Raw genomic sequence first — 19,467 nt, forward strand, 5'->3', positions numbered from 1 at the left:
ATATACTTGGGTCGTACTTTTAAAAGGGAGAGTGGAAACCTTTCACATGCGGATGTGCATCTCGTGAGAGTCACAAACCACTTCACTCACCGATTCCCCCCCTAGTTTACATTCCTGGTTTTGGTTTGTGTGTTTGAGATTTGTGGTTTTCATTTCATAGGGAGCAGGGCAAGAATTCTCAGTCATAAGCTTAATATTTTAACAGTTTTACAAACACATAGGAACAGTAGCATTTAACATGAGAAGCACTATGAAAAAGAGATATGGAATGTAGAAGAACTACAGAAGTAGATTAGCTCTATATTAATATTTCTGCTTAAAACCTTAAGTTCAGTAAAACATTTTTATTCATACTAACCTGCAATAGCAAATCAAAATAGCATCTAGTGATATTTAGGGCATTAAATCATATGTTAATTATGCAATATACAGCAATTGATTTGAAGCCTCTTTTTTCAGACAAGTGGTGATAGAAATTCTCTAGAATCTGGTGATAAAATTTATATGTACGTTTTTTAAACAGCTACGTATAAGGTAATAGCATTGTCTGAGTACGGCAGCTGTTTTAGCTCCTTCTCAGCATGCTCCAAGTGCAGCCATTTATCTCTCTCTAAGTCGATTGGGAGCGACAGCAAAGCGCAGTTGATAAATGTTCCGATTCGGAGACTTACCCTCTGTGTGTTGTTGCAATGCTTCAAAATGGGCTTCGAGTGTCACCTGCTGTGCTGCTGGCGTTACGGAGCGGGCTGCGCCTTCTGGCTTAGTACACACGGCATGTTTAGTTGCACTCACTAAACTTCCGTTTTTAAAATCATTCCTTCACTTTTTAAAAAAAACCAAACCCTTACCCTCCTGACCACTCCCCCAGCACTGCTTCTTGTGCAAGCACCGGGTCAGAGCCTGCCGGGCTCACATCTCGCTGTTGTATCCTTTGGCTTTCAGACCTTTCCGTCTGTGGAGCGAGCGTAGGCGAGAGCTGCGAGGACGGTGCTGGGGCGATTCCACTGGCTGGTTTTCTTTCTTTGCTGTTAGAGCACGGGGTTAACGTCAGGCATTGCCCCTCTGGTAGATTAATTGTTTTGCTGATGGCCTCTTCCTCCTGCACTGAGGATGAGGAGCAGCATGTGCAGGGTCGGGGCCCCTCAGTAACGAGGAAGCTTCCCCAGCTGAGATAATGAGTGAAATGTGCTCGTGTCCGTGCAGTTTTCAGCTGCGGTGTAAAACCTATTGCTTGAGACAAATGCTCCTTTTGTGTGGGAAATTTGCATTCTTCACCAACGCCTTTATTTTCCCCTGCAGAAAGCCAGCGAACACACAAATGTCCCTAGCCTGGAACATTTCTTGACCTTTCATCATCAAAATATCACCTTTAGGTGTATTCCCTCTGTGTATTGGTTTTGTCTTTCAGAAGGATGTCTGTAGAGTTTTTAATTTGGGTAAATGTACTCAAATTCCCTTAGTTAATTCTTCTCACCACGGCTGCAGTTCAGTGTGTCGTAACCCTTCACGAGGGGGAGCCGCGTTCTGGCTCCCACAGCTCGCTGCCGGGGAGTCTCCTGCTCCACGGGCTCGTGCCGGGGAGGGATGAATGCGTGGTCCTTGTCCCCAGCCGCTCGCAGTGTTTCAGTCAGAGGAATGTCACGGAAGCTATTTGGAAACCTCCGACTCTCCTTGTGGGAAAACATGAATGAAACAGGCGTATGACCTTCTTGTCTGGTGATGCTCCTTTTCAAATGTGGGTTTGAAAATATGCACAGAGTGGTGACCAAACGAGGATTTTCTGCTCGTGCATGGTGTGTTCAAAGCACTCCTGCAAAGCACGGGCTTTGGCAACAATCTCTGTTTTATTTTGGTCCTCAGTAGTGCCTGTTCTAAGGTGAAGCAAACGATATACAGCAACGTCCAGCCTTCCAATTCCAATCTGCTGTGGGACCCAGAGTTCATGCTAGATTTTATCGAGAACCCTTCTGCTCACAGTGTGAATTACTCCATGCTGGGCAAGATCCTGAGCGATAACGCGGCCAACCGCTACAGCTTCGTCTGCAACGCGCTGATGAATGTGTGCATGGGCCACCAGGACGCGGGCAGGTGAGGCACAACCCGGAGGGATGTCCCCACGGTGTACCCGAGGCTTCCTGGCACCTTTCGGGTTCGTGTCCGGTTTGCAGTTGTTTTCATTCATTACTCTTTCTGGTTGCTGAAAATCTACTGAGTAAGCATCCCCTGAGTTATTTCCCTAAAGCAGTTCAGCAGAAGGGAGTGGGCGGTGGGAAGTGCTCGCTCGAAGTCCGTCGCTCAGCCCTTTTGCCGCAGCAGTTGTGCTGCTTCAGGCGAACAGCTCAGCACAGTCGCTGCCTCGCAGAAGCCTGTAAATGAGGGAAGGTTCTGCATTAGCTCATTTCCTCTTTCTGATGCAATCACTGTTTAATTTATTGAGCGTGTAACTTATTACGGATTTCATCTTCATACATAATACGTAGATTTTTCCAAAAACATTTTTTTCAGGTATTGAAAGTTGCATTGGATAGAAGCAACTAGCGTTGTAAGAGCTGTCAGCTGTATTTTAAGAGAGGCTCAGCCCTCGTAGTGCTCCACTTACGGTCTCTCCAGAGTTGAGGATGAGGTGTGCCCCTCGCTGAGGTGTCCTGCACTGTCCCCTGGCCCCAGTGGGTGCTGGCTCTTGCCACTGCCGCGCAGAGCTTTGCTCTGATCCACTGTGACACTTCTTGAGCCTTCGGGCCATGAGCATACAAGGTGCTCACAAGAGGTACAGTGAGGAACCCCTTCAGGAAAATCACATCGGTGTCAGGGTTTTACACCGACAGTATGTTTTCCTTCATACTTCAGATTTTCTCCTCTCTGCTTCCTCCTTCTGGTGTGTAAATACACGAACTTGCCCTGCCTGTGCAGTGCTGAAGCTGTTGTACCCTGGTTTTCTATCCTGCACACGCTGTGGTGCAGAGTGAAATGGGCACCACTTTCTGGGCCCAGCCTTTACCCCTGCTCCCAGCACCTTTATTGCTCTTACGCTGTGAAAACCACCAGAAATGATCTGATTCTGTTCCTGTTTTTATTAAGAAATTCTCATCTTGATAGTTAGACCCAGGTGCAGCGGTAGCTGACAGTCTTTTTTAAAGGTTGCTGATAGATCACAAAACTCTGGGAAATTGTGGGTTTTTTTGTTGTTGTTCGTTTTTTCCACCGTTCTTTTCCCCTTTCTTTTCCTTCTTCTCCTCTTTCTTTTCCTTCTCCTCCTTCTTTTCCTATTGACTCCTGCCTTCCGTGTGTGGGTTCCAGGCTGGCCGGGGCTTGGAGCAGCCTGCTCCGGTGGGAGGTGTCCCTGCTGGTGGCAGGGGCTTGGAATGAGATGGTCAGCAAGGTCCCTTCCAGCCCAAACCAGGCTGTGGCTCTATGAAGCATCTTGGTGGAGCAGGGCAGCTCAGAGGAAGCAGTTTTGTAAGAGCAACCAAGGGGAACATCTAAGTGTGGCCCAAACGAGCTTCACTGTGTAACAGAGAAGAAAATACCTTGCCCTGGGATGAGTCAGCTCTGCTGGTTTTTGAGGTGTTACATAAGTGTGACTCACACGCCCTGTGCAGGGCACAGGTCATCGGTCGTGGGGATGGGAGCACCGCCAGTGACAGCCTGTTTCCCCCAGTTCTACATGTGAGTGGTTAACAAAAGTGATTCAAACCCAAACTAAATGCTGCCGGCAGCGGGGTCCGGGTGCTCCAGCCCTCGTTGTGGGCAGCTCGGCGCCAGCAGGGACGCTGGCAGGGGCGCGGGGCACGTTGGCACCGGCTTCTATGTGCGGTGGCCTGATCACGTTTGAACACAAGCCCCCACCTGAAGTAAGGAAACGCCAGTTCTTCTGCCAAACACTCATCCGCTTTGACCAAACTACTTGCTGTTTGTCTCTTCTTTCCTAGGATTAATGACATAGCAAACCTCTGCGCAGAGCTGACGGCGTGCTGCACGGTGCTTAGCTCGGAGTGGTTAGGGGTCGTCAAAGCTCTTTGCTGCTCTTCAAATCATGTCTGGGGTTTCAATGATCTGCTCTGCAGCGTGGATGTAAGTTCTACATCTCCTGAGGTACCCGTTAAACCTACTGACCTGGGCTGCGCTTTGGGGCACAGCGAGGTTTCTGTTTGGTAGGAAATGTGGAGTGCAAGTTTAGTCCTGTCTCCATTTGAGTTTTCAAGGTCTTTAATGAAGTTCCTGATTGATTTTTATTCATTCTTACATCTCCAAGGTTAATGTAGTATTTGAGCAGTGCTTAGGGATTTCTCATTGTCATTTTTTTTCTTGATTATGGAGAGATGTGGAATATCAGAGGTACACTTTGAAAGGAGCAGTCTGTTTTTTTCTGAAATTCTGATGGATGTGCAAACAACTCTCTCTATTTTAAAGACCCCGTTTTGGTGTTGACTCTTAGGCTGTAGGAGGGGTGGAACGCTTCCCTGTTCCTTACTCACCTGGCGTAAGTCAGTGTTAAAGTCAGCAGGATTGCAGGGGCAGATGTTATCGAATATCTGATGCGACATACTTAGGTGTGGTTTGATTGCATAGGCCTTTGGGAACAGATTGAAGCTGTGTGCTTTGGGGACATATTGTCCTGAAGCTAAGGGATGAGTATTGATGTTATCAGTTTTTATAAAATGATAAAATGTTACCACATGTTTGTAAGACTAATGTGTTTTATTTCAGAATTTGTGGCACCTGAAATAGGTACTTGTTAAAATTAAGAGCTATCAGTATTTTCCTTAAAACATTTGGGAAATACATTAAAATGCTTATGTGTAAACATTTGGCTGTTTATTCTTCTAATTCCTTACTAACTGTGGCAGTGGTGCGTGCACCGTTTTGCGAAGCCATGCAATGTTTTTCCTTCGAGGTGAGCGACCTGTCGTTCCATGACTCCCTGGCCACTTTCATCGCTATCCTGATCGCCCGGCAGTGCTTTTCTCTGGAGGATGTAGTTCAGCACGTTGCGCTGCCTTCTCTGCTCGCAGCAGGTAAGAAAATGTAAAGAAATGGAAAACTTCTTACGAAGTCTCAGCTGGGCCATGTGTCGCTGCGTGCTCATCCCCGCAGAGCGACGCCGAGTTTGGTGAGAGAAGCCCCCGACGGGCGGGATGGGAGCTGCTGGTGGCGCGTGTCCCCCCACGCTTTGCAGCCTCCCCCGCCGCTCGGGACTCTTGCCAGCAGCGGTTCTCTGTGCTGGCCTCATCACCCTCTCTGCTGGGGGTTGTGTTTCCTGCTTCTGCTTCGACTGTCAAAAGCCGTTTGACCCGTGTATTCTTTTCTGTCCTTAATTATGTCTCTTGCTTACCAAAAACTGGTACTGTTCTTTCCTGTTCTTTAATGACTCAAGGCCATAAATGCAGATTCCTGGTGATGGAATAATTGTATTCCCACTGGAAGCGGGGCTAGGCTGTGAGGTAAAACGTTTCCAGGCCTGCCTCTGGGACTCGTGAGGTCCTGGGCAGATGCCTCACGTCCCCGTCCCATCTCCCGTAGCCTGTGGAGATCCAGATGCCGAGCCTGGGGCGAGGATGACGTGTCGGCTCCTCCTGCACCTCTTCAGGACACCCCAGGTCTGCCTCTTTGCCCAGGGAGCAGGTACGTTGCCTGACGCCTGGGCCCGTCGGTTCAGAAAGTGAGCCCAGGCGGGTTTCGATGGCTTCCGATGTGTGAAAGTACCACAGGGACAGCACAAGTGGCAGCTTGTTCAGGTCACAGATGCTGCACTAGTTAGAGACGATACGCACTGTTCTCACTTGTTTGGGAGGTGCTCTGTGTGTGTATAAATCTGCAGAGGTTTGCAGCAAATTACTCGTTATGTGGCTGCCTGGGTGTGGCACAACGTTGACACAAAATTCAGGCATGTTAATATTACATCTTAGAAAAGAAAATTAGAGTTTTAACATGGTTCAGCAAAGAGGAATACATTTGGCAGGGCTGTCCTCATAGTTCTTATTTTTCTTCTGGCACCTCGTTGAACCGGGACCTGTTGTTACAGGTTTTGTGCCGGTGCTGCTGTTGGCGGTGGTGGTACGTGTCCCTGTCCTCAGAATAAGGGGACATGTCCCCGTTATCAGAGTATCTTCATGTGGTTCTCTTTCCTTTTCAGTTCAAGTATTCTGTGGTCTGACCTGTGTGTATTTGCCACAGACCAAAAGGGGAAGGAAAAGGGCAACGAGCAAGCACCTAACAGTTAAAAGGAAACAAGCCTGGAAGTAACCTGCGCTTTGACTTAGAAGTATTTCAGCAAATATGATGACAAGGCTTTTTCTATGAGGAAAGGAAATTGAAAGGAAGAAAAAATCAGCTCCTAATTCTTCCATCTAAAAGTAAAATTAATTTCATTTTTTTGACCAGAAATGAATGAGCTTTTGCTGCATATTTGAGCAAAACAAGTAAGAATACTGCCTGAGTAAGGGAAATCTGTTACATGGTCCCAGGCTTCCCTAGAAATAAAAGCCGATTTGAGCGAGTAGGAAAAATCATGTCTGCGCTCTAGGAGGTCATGTGGATCAAACACAGTGGGACACAGGACAGGCTTTGATAGGTCCAGCCCAGTGACCCTCCTCAGAGAGGCGGCAGATTCACCCTCCCTGCCCTTCAGTCCATTTCGCTTCTCCCTCGAGCCTCGCTGCTGCCTGTCGCAGTCTGCTCCTGAGCTGCAGGGTTTGGCTTAGCTGTGCAACGGGCATTTAAGTTAGTTAAATTTGCCTCATTGGTGATGAAGAGCAGGTGAGAGAAGTAATTACCTAACTCTGTGAAGTCAGCACCAAAATGCAGTTCAGCCTTTCATCGTGGTTAAATTCGGTTTTCATGGACACAGTGAAATGACAGATTCCTTTTTCTCTTTAAATGATCGTTACTTATTTTGCTATTAATACATCATAACCATGTATCCCAGCTGATTCTAAAGACTTACCTGTTGGTCTTCTGTTTCAGTTCCAGAAAATAGAAGTTCTTCCTTCAGTTGTTGTACTTTTACAGCTATTCTAAATAAGACGGATTTTCCACAAATGAAGTCTTAGCTGATAAATAACAGCTGTTCTCTCCAAGATTTACTCTTCCTTCCACAGGGAAATTATTTCCCGGAATTCGTTCTTCTTGCGATCGTCACCTCTTGGCTGCTGCTCACAACAGTATAGAAGTGGGAGCTGTGTTTGCAGTCTTAAAAGCGATTTTGATGCTCGGTAAGTTCATGCAGAGTCACGTGCAATGTTTCCGTTCTAGCGTTGGGGTAAAAACAACTTGTGCTGGTTCATTTCCCTGGGAACGCTCCTGGGAAAAGAAAACCCTAATGGGAGGAGAAAAATGTGGATGCTGCCCCTGCTTCTGCAGCGTGTGAGCAGCATTTCCCTGCAGGTCAAGAGACAGGATTTTCTTCTGGTGAGTCAGCCCCAGCCGATGAAGATTTCAGCAGATCTGACTTTTTCAGATTTTGACCCCCACCACCAAGTGTCAGCATGTTTCGGACTCGAGCAAGTCCCTCTCAGATTTGGAGAGGAAATGTGGTCTCAGATAATTTCTCCCACCTTTTTTCTGTGTTTTACCACAAATCACACTGTGGAAGTTGTAAAGGAATTACTGCTGCGCAACCCTCCACGAACAACAAGTGTGTTCTTTTTCCAAACAAACGTCTGCCTCGGGGCTTTGGTTTGGCTCAAGTTCAGTTCAAGCTCTTGTGACCTACGGCAATGTGTATTTTTGGAGATAAGTAAATGTCCAGTTAAAGAAGCAAGAGCTTCCAGATGTGGATACACCCACAGAGGTCTGCCTCCAGCTAGAGTAGCATTATTATCTACTTGCCTGGCCAATGTCTCAGAATTGTCTCAAAGCCCCCCAAGTTGTTGCAGATGTGACTCTAAATGTTGGGGAGAGGTGTTAATGGCATCGCTGTCTGGGTTGGATCAATCTCAGAGTGAGTTTGAAATACAGTTATGGCCGTTACCTATGTTCTCTTGCTATTCAGAGTGCTGAGATGTGCTGGTTTTCTTCCTGAGCGGTGCGTAGCACGAGCACCCGTTGTTCCATCCCTCGGCAGGGCTGTGGCTCGGGCGCAGGGCCTGGGGCAGGGTGGTCCGAAGGCAGGCAAGGGCACACGGTTTGTTTGTGCCTTCATGGCAGCACATCTCCTCCTGTACAAAATGTTGTATGAGGAGATGTCTCTCTGCATGAGTTATTTAAAAGTTGTGCTTAATTTGCTGAGGGAAAGTGTCAGACAAATGATCGCTGTTGCGATTCTGTGCTGGGGGAGCTTTGTGAGTAGAAATCAGTGTTGGGGAAGCTGCTCTAGGGTCTTACAAGTTTGATCAAAGCGTTCCAGGATGGCTTTGACCTTTTCCTACCCCTGAAGCACTCACTCAGAGGATGCTCTGCCAGGTGAGGCAGGTGGGCAGCAGCTCTGAGCATGGTGACTTTCAGAGTGAGCCCGTGCTGCCCTTTGGAGCGCAGCTGCCTCTCTCTTGCTTTCCTCCTCAGCTGCTGGTGCCTCGGGGACGTCCCGCAGGGGCAGGTGCTCTGGGGGCACGTGGGCTTGGGTCACCCTCTGCTTCTCTGCTTCTGCTCCACAGGTGACGCCGAAATTGGCAGCACCAACGTCAGCCCCTTGAAGAGTGAAGACTTCCACGTGAGAGGCTTGTTAGACGAACTCACCGAGGATGAGATCTGGGGCTCCTCTCACGCTTTGAAATCGTGCGGAAAACCTGTTTCCATCGAAACTGCTAGTTTAAGCGAGTACGCTCGATACGTGCTAAGAACAATTTGCCAGCAGGTAATCTCTTACACTGCTCTTCTCACTTCATCTGGGGCAACGTCGGGATTTTATGTGGACAGTGTGGTGCGTGTTGTGGTGCAAAATAACTGTGGAAGCGTTTCGGTGTTGGAGTTCTGCTCGGGTTTCCTGATTTGCACAATTTCTACAAGGAGCCGTGTGTTATTAGGGGGAAAACTTGCTTTAGTTAGCTATTGGCATCTGTCTGCACTCTGTCAGAATTGAGGTATTTTCTTCGCTGAATCTCGAGCATTTTAGGAAGGCAGTAGGACCACTCCATTGGACGTCTGCTCAAAGCGCTTTTGCAGTAGCATTTGTTTCATTGCAAAGTTGCTTCCCGAGTGTGGAAGAAATGAATTTTGGAAAACTTGTGAACAGTCTCACGCTTCCAGCTCATACGTAATGACAGAAGACGTTCCTAATCTCACATGTTGCATGAACCATAGGCCACTTCAAGTTTAACATGTGGATAAATCACTTTTCTGTGTAGCTTACCAAAAGTTAGTATTTCCTCAAAACTATCTTGTGCATCTGTTATCTGTCTGATTGCTTACAGGAATGGGTTGGAGAGCACTGTTTAAAAGAACCTGAGAGGCTGTGCACAGACAAAGATCTTATTTTGGACCCTGTTCTTTCGAACAAACAAGCCCAGAAGCTCCTTCAGCTTATCTGTTATCCTCATGGAGTTAAAGAGTGCGCCGAGGGTGACGACCCTCAGCGGCAGCACATCAAACGCATTCTGCAGGTAACACTGGCAGGGAGGGTGCAAAAAACTACCCATGGGGTGCGGACTTCTCACCCATCAGGTCCCTCAGCAGCACCCCCAGGTGACACTGATCTGCAGCTCGTGGGGCGACAGTGTTAGGGTCTGTAAAGATTGTTCGTGCTCAGGATCCCCGCGCTCTGTGGAGAGCGTTTTGTAGCGTGACGTCTGGCGCCGCGTTATTGCTCATTCCACGGTGGTGCAGGAACCGAGCACACAGTGATGTCAGCCCATCAGCGCTGTCATCGTCAGCAACCCGCTGGAAAGGGAGGTGCTTGTTGGGCTGTGCAGGTGGGGAGTCCACGTCTGAGCGGGACTCTGGGACAGATCTGTGGTCCAAGGCACTGCTGCTCCCTGGAGAAGGCTCAAATGCCTTCGTGGACAGTCCTAAGCTGTTCCCTTCTTCAAATCCATTAGGAACGCTTCTTTTCTTAAACTACATAATGGATGTTCTTTGACTAGACCTGTGAAGAATCAAGTTGGGAACGTCTGGACCAGGACCAGTAGTGATCGGGGTCCTGTAAAATAGTCCCTTCAGCTGCTACAATTACTTTAATCATGCCTAGATATCCGTGTGCTAAATACATCATCTCCACTTGCATGGCAACGCCATCGATTAATGTAATTACTAATGAAAGAGCAGATTAGGTTTTCCATATTTGTATTTAACTAAACTCAGGTTTGGCAGAGAGTGAGATTTTTATTCAGAAAAGTTGCGTGGTTAAAAGTATTTGGGAACAAGATTGGCTGCGAAGATGTGGAAGTTAACGTACATTCTCTGATGGGTCTGATATTCTGGCATTAGACCGGTAAAAGGAGTAGTGAGTGTGATCTTCTGCTTGTAAAATGAGGCTTTTGCACGTAGTGTATCCAGTCATGAGATTTACTTTTTTTCTTCACACCTGTAAAGCGCTGACATTTTGTAATGTCAATTCTTTCCCAGAACTTAGATCAGTGGACTCTCCGGCAGTCTTGGTTGGAGCTGCAGCTCATGATCAAACAGTGCATGAAGGAGCCCGTGAGTATTTCTTTTCCAACTTTCTTACCTAAAGATTTAATGCAAAAAAAGTATGTTAAATTTTAACGTAGTCTGTGAGCAAGCCTACCATGAATGTGCTAGTTTACTTATGTTTTACTGTAGGGTTCTGGGTCTGTGGCTGAAATGAACAGCTTGTTGGATAATATTGCAAAGGCGACAATAGAGGTGTTTCAGCAATCCGCTGATCTAAACAATAACTCTTCTAACTCTGGTATAGGCCTCTTCAATCCAAACTCTGTTGGAAATGCTGACACAAGTAATACAAGACAGAATGGTAAAAAGACATTCCTAAGGTATTTTTTGTAGCACCTTTTTAATTATTTTAGCCAACATGATGCTTGATTATGTGTAGATTGCCTAGACTTTTTTTTTTTTGCACTTGAGACAGGAATGTACAGAAGTGAGTTACCTGAAGGTTAATTCTGTTTATTTTTACTTAACGATAAATATAGTTGCTATTCTTGAACTTTCTGGAAACGAGAAATTATGACTGCTCAGTCCACGCTAGTTACTCCAGATGCATTGTGTCCACTGCTTTATTAAAGCAGTTCAGTCTTATCGCAGCTAATACTGGTTGCCAAACTGCGTGAGTATTTTGGCTGAAATCAGTTTGTTCTACTTGTAGTTCCTCTGAGCGGCGAGGAGTGTGGCTGGTGGCTCCCCTGATCGCGAAGCTGCCTACCTCCGTTCAAGGTAGGGTCTTGAAAGCTGCGGGAGAGGAGCTGGAGAAGGGTCAGCATTTGGGGTCGTCTTCTAAGAAGGAAAGAGATAGGCAGAAACAAAAAAGGTACGGCCTCGGGAAGTCCCTGCGCACAGAGCTGAAAGGTGGTTTGGCAGGAGGAGCTCACTCCTGTGGAGAAACAATTATCAACGCCAACAAGGTTCAGGTTTCATTTAGTTTGAGGAAATATCGTTGGTTTCAGAGGAAGAAAAGTGAAGCCTTTTTAACACATCTTCCAGCAGCTGTTCTGCAGCTCGGGGACGGGAAGTGTTCGGATTTAAATGGGCAGTTAGAGCGCTTGTCTCTTCCCTTGTGTGGCAATAGCCCTTAGGATGTCACTTAATTCCTGGTGGGAATTTTGCTTAACCTCATCTCTACCTTTCCAAGCACAAGAGAATTTTAGTGACTCGATGGCTATTGATTTCCCTTTAGTAACATATTCTTACGCAGTGCCTATAATTTCTTTTTGTACTTTCCTACGCTGAACGCTACGCTCGGGGTCTCTTACCATCAAATACCAACTGTCTTTGTTTGTGACACTCTTGCAAAGTACGGTTGTTCAGGAAAACTAATCCCTTCTTAAAGGCTTCTTGTAGATGGTCCCACCGTAAGTTTCTCATTCTGGGGTGTTCCGGGGGGCGCCGGCTCTTTGCTGGGCGTCACAGTTGTTCACGTGGGGCCAGTGACTGGGCTTTGCCGCTTTAGAGTGCTCTTCTCCACCTGTATTCCTGTATTTATTTTGGTTTATGGTTGTCATTAAAGTCTGTGGAGCCTTTTAAAGCTGCTGCTGTTTTCCAGCCTCTTCCGTCTGGCTTATTTTCCCTTTGAGCTAGAAGATTTAGTTCTTTTTTCCCTCCATCACAGCTGCGATATGCTCGTACCTCTGTGTGTGCTGGTTCTTCGCCTCTGATGTGGTGTGTCCACCTGTAGCAGTTCTCTTTGCCGTGTGCAGGTTTTGAGTTAATTACACTTTGCATTAGCGCTGTGCAAAAAATGCTGGATCCACTGTTTGATAAAAAAACCCTCTTGCTGTCCCCGTCTCTTTGTCAGCACTTTCTGAGCATTTTGACCCTTCTCTCCATTATTCTCTGGCTCTCTTGACACTTGATGAGTAGAAGGGAATCTCTTCCTTTTCCTATGGGAGAGCTCTAGTGTGGAAAATCTAAATCGAGGCTCTTTCAAGGCAGAAATAGAACGCGCTTCCTCCTCAGAGGTTCCTGCACGCAAGACTAGAACTCGTTCTGGTTGTAGCACTAAGTTACTTCCTCGTGTGCTCTGTGAAACCTTCCAACTTCTTCTTGCTCAAAACCAAGCCTCACTACTCTGGGAGTGACAAAACCACTGATACTGTGGGGAAGTATGAAATCTTACGTAATATACTTTCCTTTTTCGAATTCTGCTCTGTGTAGCAGGGGCAGCACTTCCAGTAATAACTGTCTTGGAGACTGTAAATGTTTCTTAAGGAAATCAGTGAGAAAACAAAGAGGTATTCCTACCATGTCGTTCACAAAATCACCGTTTAACATGACTTTTGGAAATTCAGACTTTCTACTTCACTTCTTTTATGGGACCTTGAGATTTTGCCATCCTTTGTAGTAATTGTCACCTAAATTGTTGAAGTCAAGTCAAATGCCAAATTAAAACAGTTGTTGAAATGAATCCTTGTAACAAATACCCACGTGTGTGTGTATTTATGTTGTGTTTATAGATACACGTAATTTTCAAGGAGCTTCTATACCCAAAGCTGCAAAAATCAGTGCATGAGCTGTTACTCACATCCCTTTGCTGGCGTTTTTAACCTCTCTTGTACTTCACATCTCTACTTCCAAATTACCTTAGTCTGTCTTAATTTTATGTTTATAATGGATACACATTAATCTTAAAAAATAGAAACTAAAAAGTCTGGAAGCCCTTGCGTCGATATGGCACATCTCATCCGAGCAAGTGCATGCAGGGAAACTTCCTTGGGATTCACTTCAGGCCACTAACATAGATTAGAAACCTCAGCTGCCTAATCTCCACTAAAATTATATCCCCAGTTAATCAAAGAGGGCTTAAAATAACAGGTTCTGTGTCTGAGTCAGGCCCTCCAGTGTCCATACAGTTCCTGGCTGTTCGGTGCCCGGAGCTCGGTGGGATCTGGGCTATGACACACGTAATATCTGCATTTACACCGGCTGGGGCTCTGCCTTCTTGCGTGCATGTTCTTTTAATTTGTCTGAGAGAGCTTTAATTTGCTAAACCAGAAACAGACAGAAAGGCTGGCACTGCCACTTCCAGGAAAAGAAAAAAAAAGAGACAAAACAAGGAAGGGAGCAAGGATGACAAGTATCAAAATAACTTTACTAATTGACTTCTGTGTTTGCCTCCCTTAAAGCATGTCTCTCTTGAGTCAGCAACCTTTCCTTTCATTGGTGCTTACTTGCCTTAAGGGACAGGATGAGCAGCGGGAAGGGCTTCTGACATCGCTGCAGAATCAAGTTAATCAGGTAAAACAAGCACATGACCACGAGCACCCTTTGTTAGACGTGTTGTGTGTCATCGGTTTTGTGTGTATACGATGGGGTAAACGCGGGGAAATTGCAGTGCCGAGGTATCCCCAAAGGAACAGGCAAAGGAAGGAGGAATGGGGGAGACGTTTGTTCCTTTCTGAGAGTGAGCACATCTGTTTTTCTAAAGTTTTCAAGGAGAAATACAACGAACTGGATTTCAGTTCTTTCCAGGAAAATCAATAAAAGATGTTTGTCTGAGAGGAAGAGTCTTCTCGTTCTCTAGCTCGATTATGAAAACTTTTTATAAGTTTGAAACTTTCCTTCTTTAGGAAGACTCTTCATCTTCTCCAGCTGCTGCAGATTAAGGGGTTTTCGTACTTTAAAAGTGATGTTGCCAGTCCCCAGCTGGCCCCTTGCCTTCTGTCGGATCCCTGTGCATGCCCACAGCCTCTCCTGGCTCTGCTCTAGGCTTCCCGCTCCATCTGGTTCTGGCTCTGCCCTCCAGTCGCTCCTTGAGCCTGTCCCTAAAGTACATTCTGAGTCCCCCAAGTCTATACCGTGCCCAGCATAGTGAGTGCACGTTCCCTGTTTTCTGTCTTTAGTTTCCGTGAATTTCTGTGACTGTGAAAGCTGGTACTCGTAGGGTCATTATTTTCTCCTATTGCCTCTCAGGTCCAGGCTCTGACGTAGGGCGACATCCTGGTGAAATTCCTTCTTTTGGTGATTTTTTCCCCTGGTGTCACTGCTGCTTGGGCTTTCCTTTGGCTTTGTGGGTTCTCTGCTGAAGTGCAGCTGGCCCAGGTTCCCAAAGGTTCTGGTCATTCCTCATCCAGACATCCCGCCAGATCCCGGGGGGAAGCTGCATCCAAAGCAAGAGACCCGTTTACTTACCTCTGATGAACGGTTAAATATGGTGTTTAAAACAATTTTTTCCAGTACATGCATAACAAAGCTGCTTGTTTTCTTCTTGCTACAACAGGAAGATCTAGTCACACAATTGTTAGCAGATTATCAGCTCTTACAAATTAATTTTTTCCCCTGCTGCTTGTTTAATCTGCTCTAAGTCTTAAACAGGCATGAGGACAAAAAGATTAATAATCTGTTACGATTCCTTGTAGATAATGGTCACAAATACTTAAATTTCAAAGGGATAACTTTCCTTTTCAGGAAGAAAACAACCTTAAATGTTTTTTCCTAGATCCTTAGTAACTGGAGGGAAGAACGGTACCAGGACGGTGTTAAAGCTAGGCAAATGATGCACGAAGCCCTACAACTTCGTCTTAACTTGGTAAGGAAGGCTTATGTGGTTATCCCGACGAGATAAAAAGGTACAGCAGCTGCTGTGGAGTAGGGTTGAGGAGCAAGAAGCACCGTGTCGGGCTTGCAGCCTGAGCAAGGAGCTTGTGCAAACTGCAGTTTCGTCCTTCGAAGGATGAGTTTTGGCAAAATGGTTCCTTCTCAAAGCAAAGACGTGTTTTACAGTATCATACTGTGCTGGTAGAAATAGAGAGAAATGCTGGCAGGTTAAAATGTATCTTCTAGCAGTTTCCATTTTCGATCAATGTTATATTGTTCTTCAGATATTTTCTCTTTGCACTGGATATTTTGATTTTTTGGTTATGGGAGGAAAGTGATAACTACAAAATTCTAATCTGACACCTTTTCAGTTCTGAGAATTTTTTTCAGCAACCTCAGTCTGTTGCATCAAACACGAAGGTGAAGGAGCAGCGTAATGAGAATGTTTTGCTTTTCTGTAGTTCCTTCTTAGGAGGAGCTTTTTGCTGGGGCCGTGGGGTGGGGAGGACAAGTCATATCAAGTCAGCGCTGGAGCTGGCGTTCAGCAGCCAGGAGCTCGTGGGACGGGCTAGTGGTTTTATTTGTAAGCAGCCCGCGAGCTGCGGGGGCAGGCAGAGCCTGGCTGCCCGCTGTGCTGTGTTGCAGGTGGGCGGGATGTTTGACACGGTGCAGAGGAGCACCCAGTGGACCACGGACTGGGCGCTCCTGCTCCTCCAGATCATCACCTCGGGAACCGTCGATCATCTCCTCGGGAACCGTCGACATGCAGACCAACAAGTACGCCTGCGCTCTTCAGACGAGCTAACTCATGCCCCTAGTGCTTTTAAGTTTAGGTTGCACGTATGTTATCGCTACGTTTTTCTTACCGTTACCCTATCGCTGCCTGAGCGCAGCCTGATCAGCTCAGCCCTGATCTTGTTCAGGGAGCACCTCTGGTTTGGAAAGCCCTGGAGCTGATGTTTGCGCTTTTTGCTGACGAAGCATGTCCCTTTGCCGTGGATATAGAATCCTAGAATGGCTGAGGTTGGAAGGGGCCTTAGAGATTCTCTAACCAAGCAGGGACGCCCTTAACCAGCCCAGGTTGCTCCAGATTCATCCAACCTGACCTTGGACATCTACAGGGAGGGGGCAGCCCCACTGCAATCTGTTCCAGAGTCTGGCCACCCTCGCACTGAGGGATTTCTTCCTCAGATCCAAGCAAAACCCATTCTCCTGCAATTTCAACCCATTTCCCCTTTTCCTGTTGCTGGACACGTGTCAAAAGTCCCTTCCCAGCCTCCCTGTAGGTCCCTTCAGGCACTGCAGGCAGGGATAAGGTCCCCCTGGAGTCTTTTCTTCTCCAGCTGAACAATCCCAGCTCCCTCAGCCTGTCCTCGTAGCAGAGTTGCTCCCGCCCCTGGATCATCTTTGTGGAAAAGTTCCAACAGCTCCATGTCCCTCTTACGGTGGGGACACCAGAACTGGACACAAGATTCCAGATGGGGTCCCACCAGAGCGGAGCAAAGGGGGAGAATCCCGTCTCCTGCCCTGCTGGCCACACTCCTCTGGGTGCAGCCCAGGGCAGGGTTGGCTTCTGGGCTGCATGAGCGCCCTGCCAGCTCAGGTTGAGCTTCTCATCCATCAACACCCCCAAGTCCTTCTCTTCAGGGCTGTTCTTACCCCACCCTGTGCCCGGTTTGTGCCTGGGATTGGCCCAGCCCAGGTGCAGGACCTTGCACTTTGACTTGTTGAACCTCGTGCAGTTTGCTCTGGCCCATCTCTCCAGCCTGTCTGGATGTCTTGGCAGTCGGTGGCTCCTCAGGGTAACGCTTGTTTTTACTCCCAGCGAATTGTTCACGACCGTACTCGACATGCTGGGCGTCCTCATCAACGGGACGCTTGCCTCTGACTTGTCCAACGCTTCCCAGGGAGGGCCTGAGGAGAACAAAAGGGCTTACATGAACTTGGTGAAAAAATTAAAAGTAAGTGTTGTGTCTTGTCATTTTCGGCATTTCGTTTGAATTGTGTTCTGTGCTCACCTTCCAGTCTGGGAAGGCCTCTTGGAGAAAGAGGAGAGGCTGAAACAGCACTAACAATAGCAAAGAGAAAAGGAAGAAAGGAGAAATACAGGAATGGGAGGGGGAAGACAGAATTCTAGTGTTTTCTTCATATTGAGATTAGGGATTCTTCGGCAAGACAGTTACTTTTTTTCATGTTTGAGACACTAAATATGTTACGTATTTTCTACAAGAGATGAAAAGGTAATTTACATTCTTAAAAATGGAAAAAGGAAGAAAGCATGCAAAGCCACTTGTTTAAGTTTAGTAAAAGTACAAGGAAATGATTCATCCAGAAACTGGACATTTTCTAATAGTGAAAGCAGTGCAATGCTTCTCTTCTTTTTTTCCCCTGCTCTCTGTCTGATTGATTGCTGTGTTTATTCTCTAGAAGGAGCTGGGAGACAAGCAGTCAGAAAGCATCGACAGGGTTCGCCAGCTGCTCCCTTTGCCGAAGCAGACGTGTGACATTATTACTTGTGAGCCCATGGGATCCTTGATCGACACCAAGGGGAACAAAATTGCAGGGTTCGACTCCATTGATAAGAAGCAGGCAAGAGTAAATGTTTGCTTTCCTTTCAGTTTTTCCCTGATTTTTGAAGCGTGAGGCATGAGAGCAAGCAGGTGCAGTTGCACAGCACACGAGTTGATGTAAGGATCGCAAAAAGGCCGTGCCCCTGCTGCAGCCCAGCTTCCTGCTGCGCTCTCAGTCACAGACACCTCAGCCACAGCAGTGCGGGCTCTTTCAGACAGGTAGGCTGGCTCCAAGCAGTGGCAGAGGTGACAATCCCATCACTGCGTTTGGTGCGTTTTGTGGAGGGGAAAAAAATCCTTTACTCGATTTTTCTGACTGGAATAATGTACGAAAGCAAGTGGTCTGCTCTAGCGTTCAACTTCCTTAAAATCCTAACTTCACTTTTGTTCTAAAACAGGGTCTTCAGGTTTCGACGAAACAAAAGGTGTCCCCTTGGGATTTGTTTGAAGGTCACAAAAATCCTGCTCCTCTCTCCTGGGCGTGGTTTGGCACAGTCCGTGTTGAGAGGAAAGTGATCAAATACGAGGAGCAGCAGCATCTCCTCCTGTACCACACGCACACCAAACCCAAGCCACGGAGTTACTACCTCGAGCCCTTGCCCCTTCCTCCAGAGGAGGAGGAGGAAGAGCCCACCACACCCGTGTCTCAGGAACCAGAAAGAAAGTCGGGAGAGCTCTCAGAGCTGGGAAAACATGCCGCGGACGACGAGAAGAAGACAAAAGGCAGGAAGCGGAAGTCCAAGTCGAGCTCAAGGGCTGACGTGAGTAGTTGGTGCCTTGTAACCCGGGAAAGCATCCGACGTGGCCCGGGGCTGTCTTCAGAGGCTGCTCTGCCCCGGAGCAGCGGGTCCAGGGACTGCAGCGCGTTTCTGTCTGATAGAGCTCAGTGTAGAGGTACAGACTGTGCTTAGGGCCTTACGTGCTGTGCAGAAGGTGCTAGACTGGATCCTACTAACTCGTATCCAGGTTCTGTGCATGCTTTCTAGTCTTTGGTGCAAAATACAGCTGTTACTGTTCGGTTTGAATTCTAAAATTCCTCCCGTTCAAGCGACGCTGAGAGCAAACACACTGGTTTAAACCCGTTCAAATGGAATCCAGTTTGCAAGAGGCTCTTCCCCCCAGATGAACTGTTTCACTGTGCAGTTGGTTCTGGTTTCTGGGACGCTTTCCCTTGTGGTTTTATTGGGTTTTGAGGTGTAGGTTCCTAAGCTGAGGAATCACTTGAAGCAGGGGTTTGAGAAACACACCCGGCACCACCCGAATAATGCTGCGAGTTGTCAGTGGCAGCGCTCGGTGCGATTGCGTCCTCTTCACGCTGCTGCCGGCGCAGACACGCTCGCTGCAGATGTGGTAATGTTCTGTCAGCATCCAGTGGGTTCGTCGGTGTCTGGGTTTTAAGTAGCTGCAATTCCAAGGTTGTTTTCTGGCCTTTCCCGATGTTTCAGTTAAGTTCTCTGTTATTTATATATTCATGAAGTGAGCTGCCCTTGTGCTGCACCTAATGGCAGCCTGCAGAAAATACTTGCTAAAAAGGCAAAATCGAATGGTGTGCGTGCGGAGCTGTTGGTGTTAATTACCTGTGGGCAGCCTGAGACTTAATCTGGATTTTACATTGTCCCAAATGACAATGAGAACTGTCCTCTGCCCTTTAATAATTTAGTAGGAAAACCGGCATTATTTATGAGTCAGTAAGGTATGAATGTCGCTAACGTTCCCTTTCGCTCTCCCTCTTCAGGAATATCCACCCAACAGCTTCTACAGAGTGCCTCCCGCTTACTCGCCGCTCCCGGCCCCG

The 19,467-nt window shown here is 47.2% G+C and overlaps 1 protein-coding gene across 1 annotated transcript; it reads left to right on the forward strand.

Moving 5' to 3' along the window:
* Positions 1 to 1,860: 1,860 nt before the first annotated feature.
* Positions 1,861 to 19,461, forward strand: LOC104272199 (mediator of RNA polymerase II transcription subunit 12-like protein; the record flags this gene model as incomplete). The annotated part of the gene is given in 18 exon segments (XM_009867128.1): positions 1,861 to 2,088; positions 3,930 to 4,071; positions 4,895 to 5,015; positions 5,521 to 5,622; positions 7,098 to 7,211; positions 8,592 to 8,791; positions 9,348 to 9,536; positions 10,498 to 10,572; positions 10,696 to 10,886; positions 11,219 to 11,380; positions 13,692 to 13,803; positions 15,005 to 15,094; positions 15,748 to 15,828; positions 15,830 to 15,879; positions 16,928 to 17,063; positions 17,530 to 17,691; positions 18,071 to 18,433; positions 19,408 to 19,461. Coding segments are annotated over 18 exon segments (2,572 nt in total), but the record flags the coding sequence as incomplete, so codon positions are not given.
* Positions 19,462 to 19,467: the final 6 nt, after the last annotated feature.

Source organism: Apaloderma vittatum, unplaced genomic scaffold (genome assembly GCF_000703405.1).
Source record: "Apaloderma vittatum isolate BGI_N311 unplaced genomic scaffold, ASM70340v1 scaffold16283, whole genome shotgun sequence".
Taxonomy (NCBI): Eukaryota; Metazoa; Chordata; class Aves; order Trogoniformes; family Trogonidae; genus Apaloderma; species Apaloderma vittatum.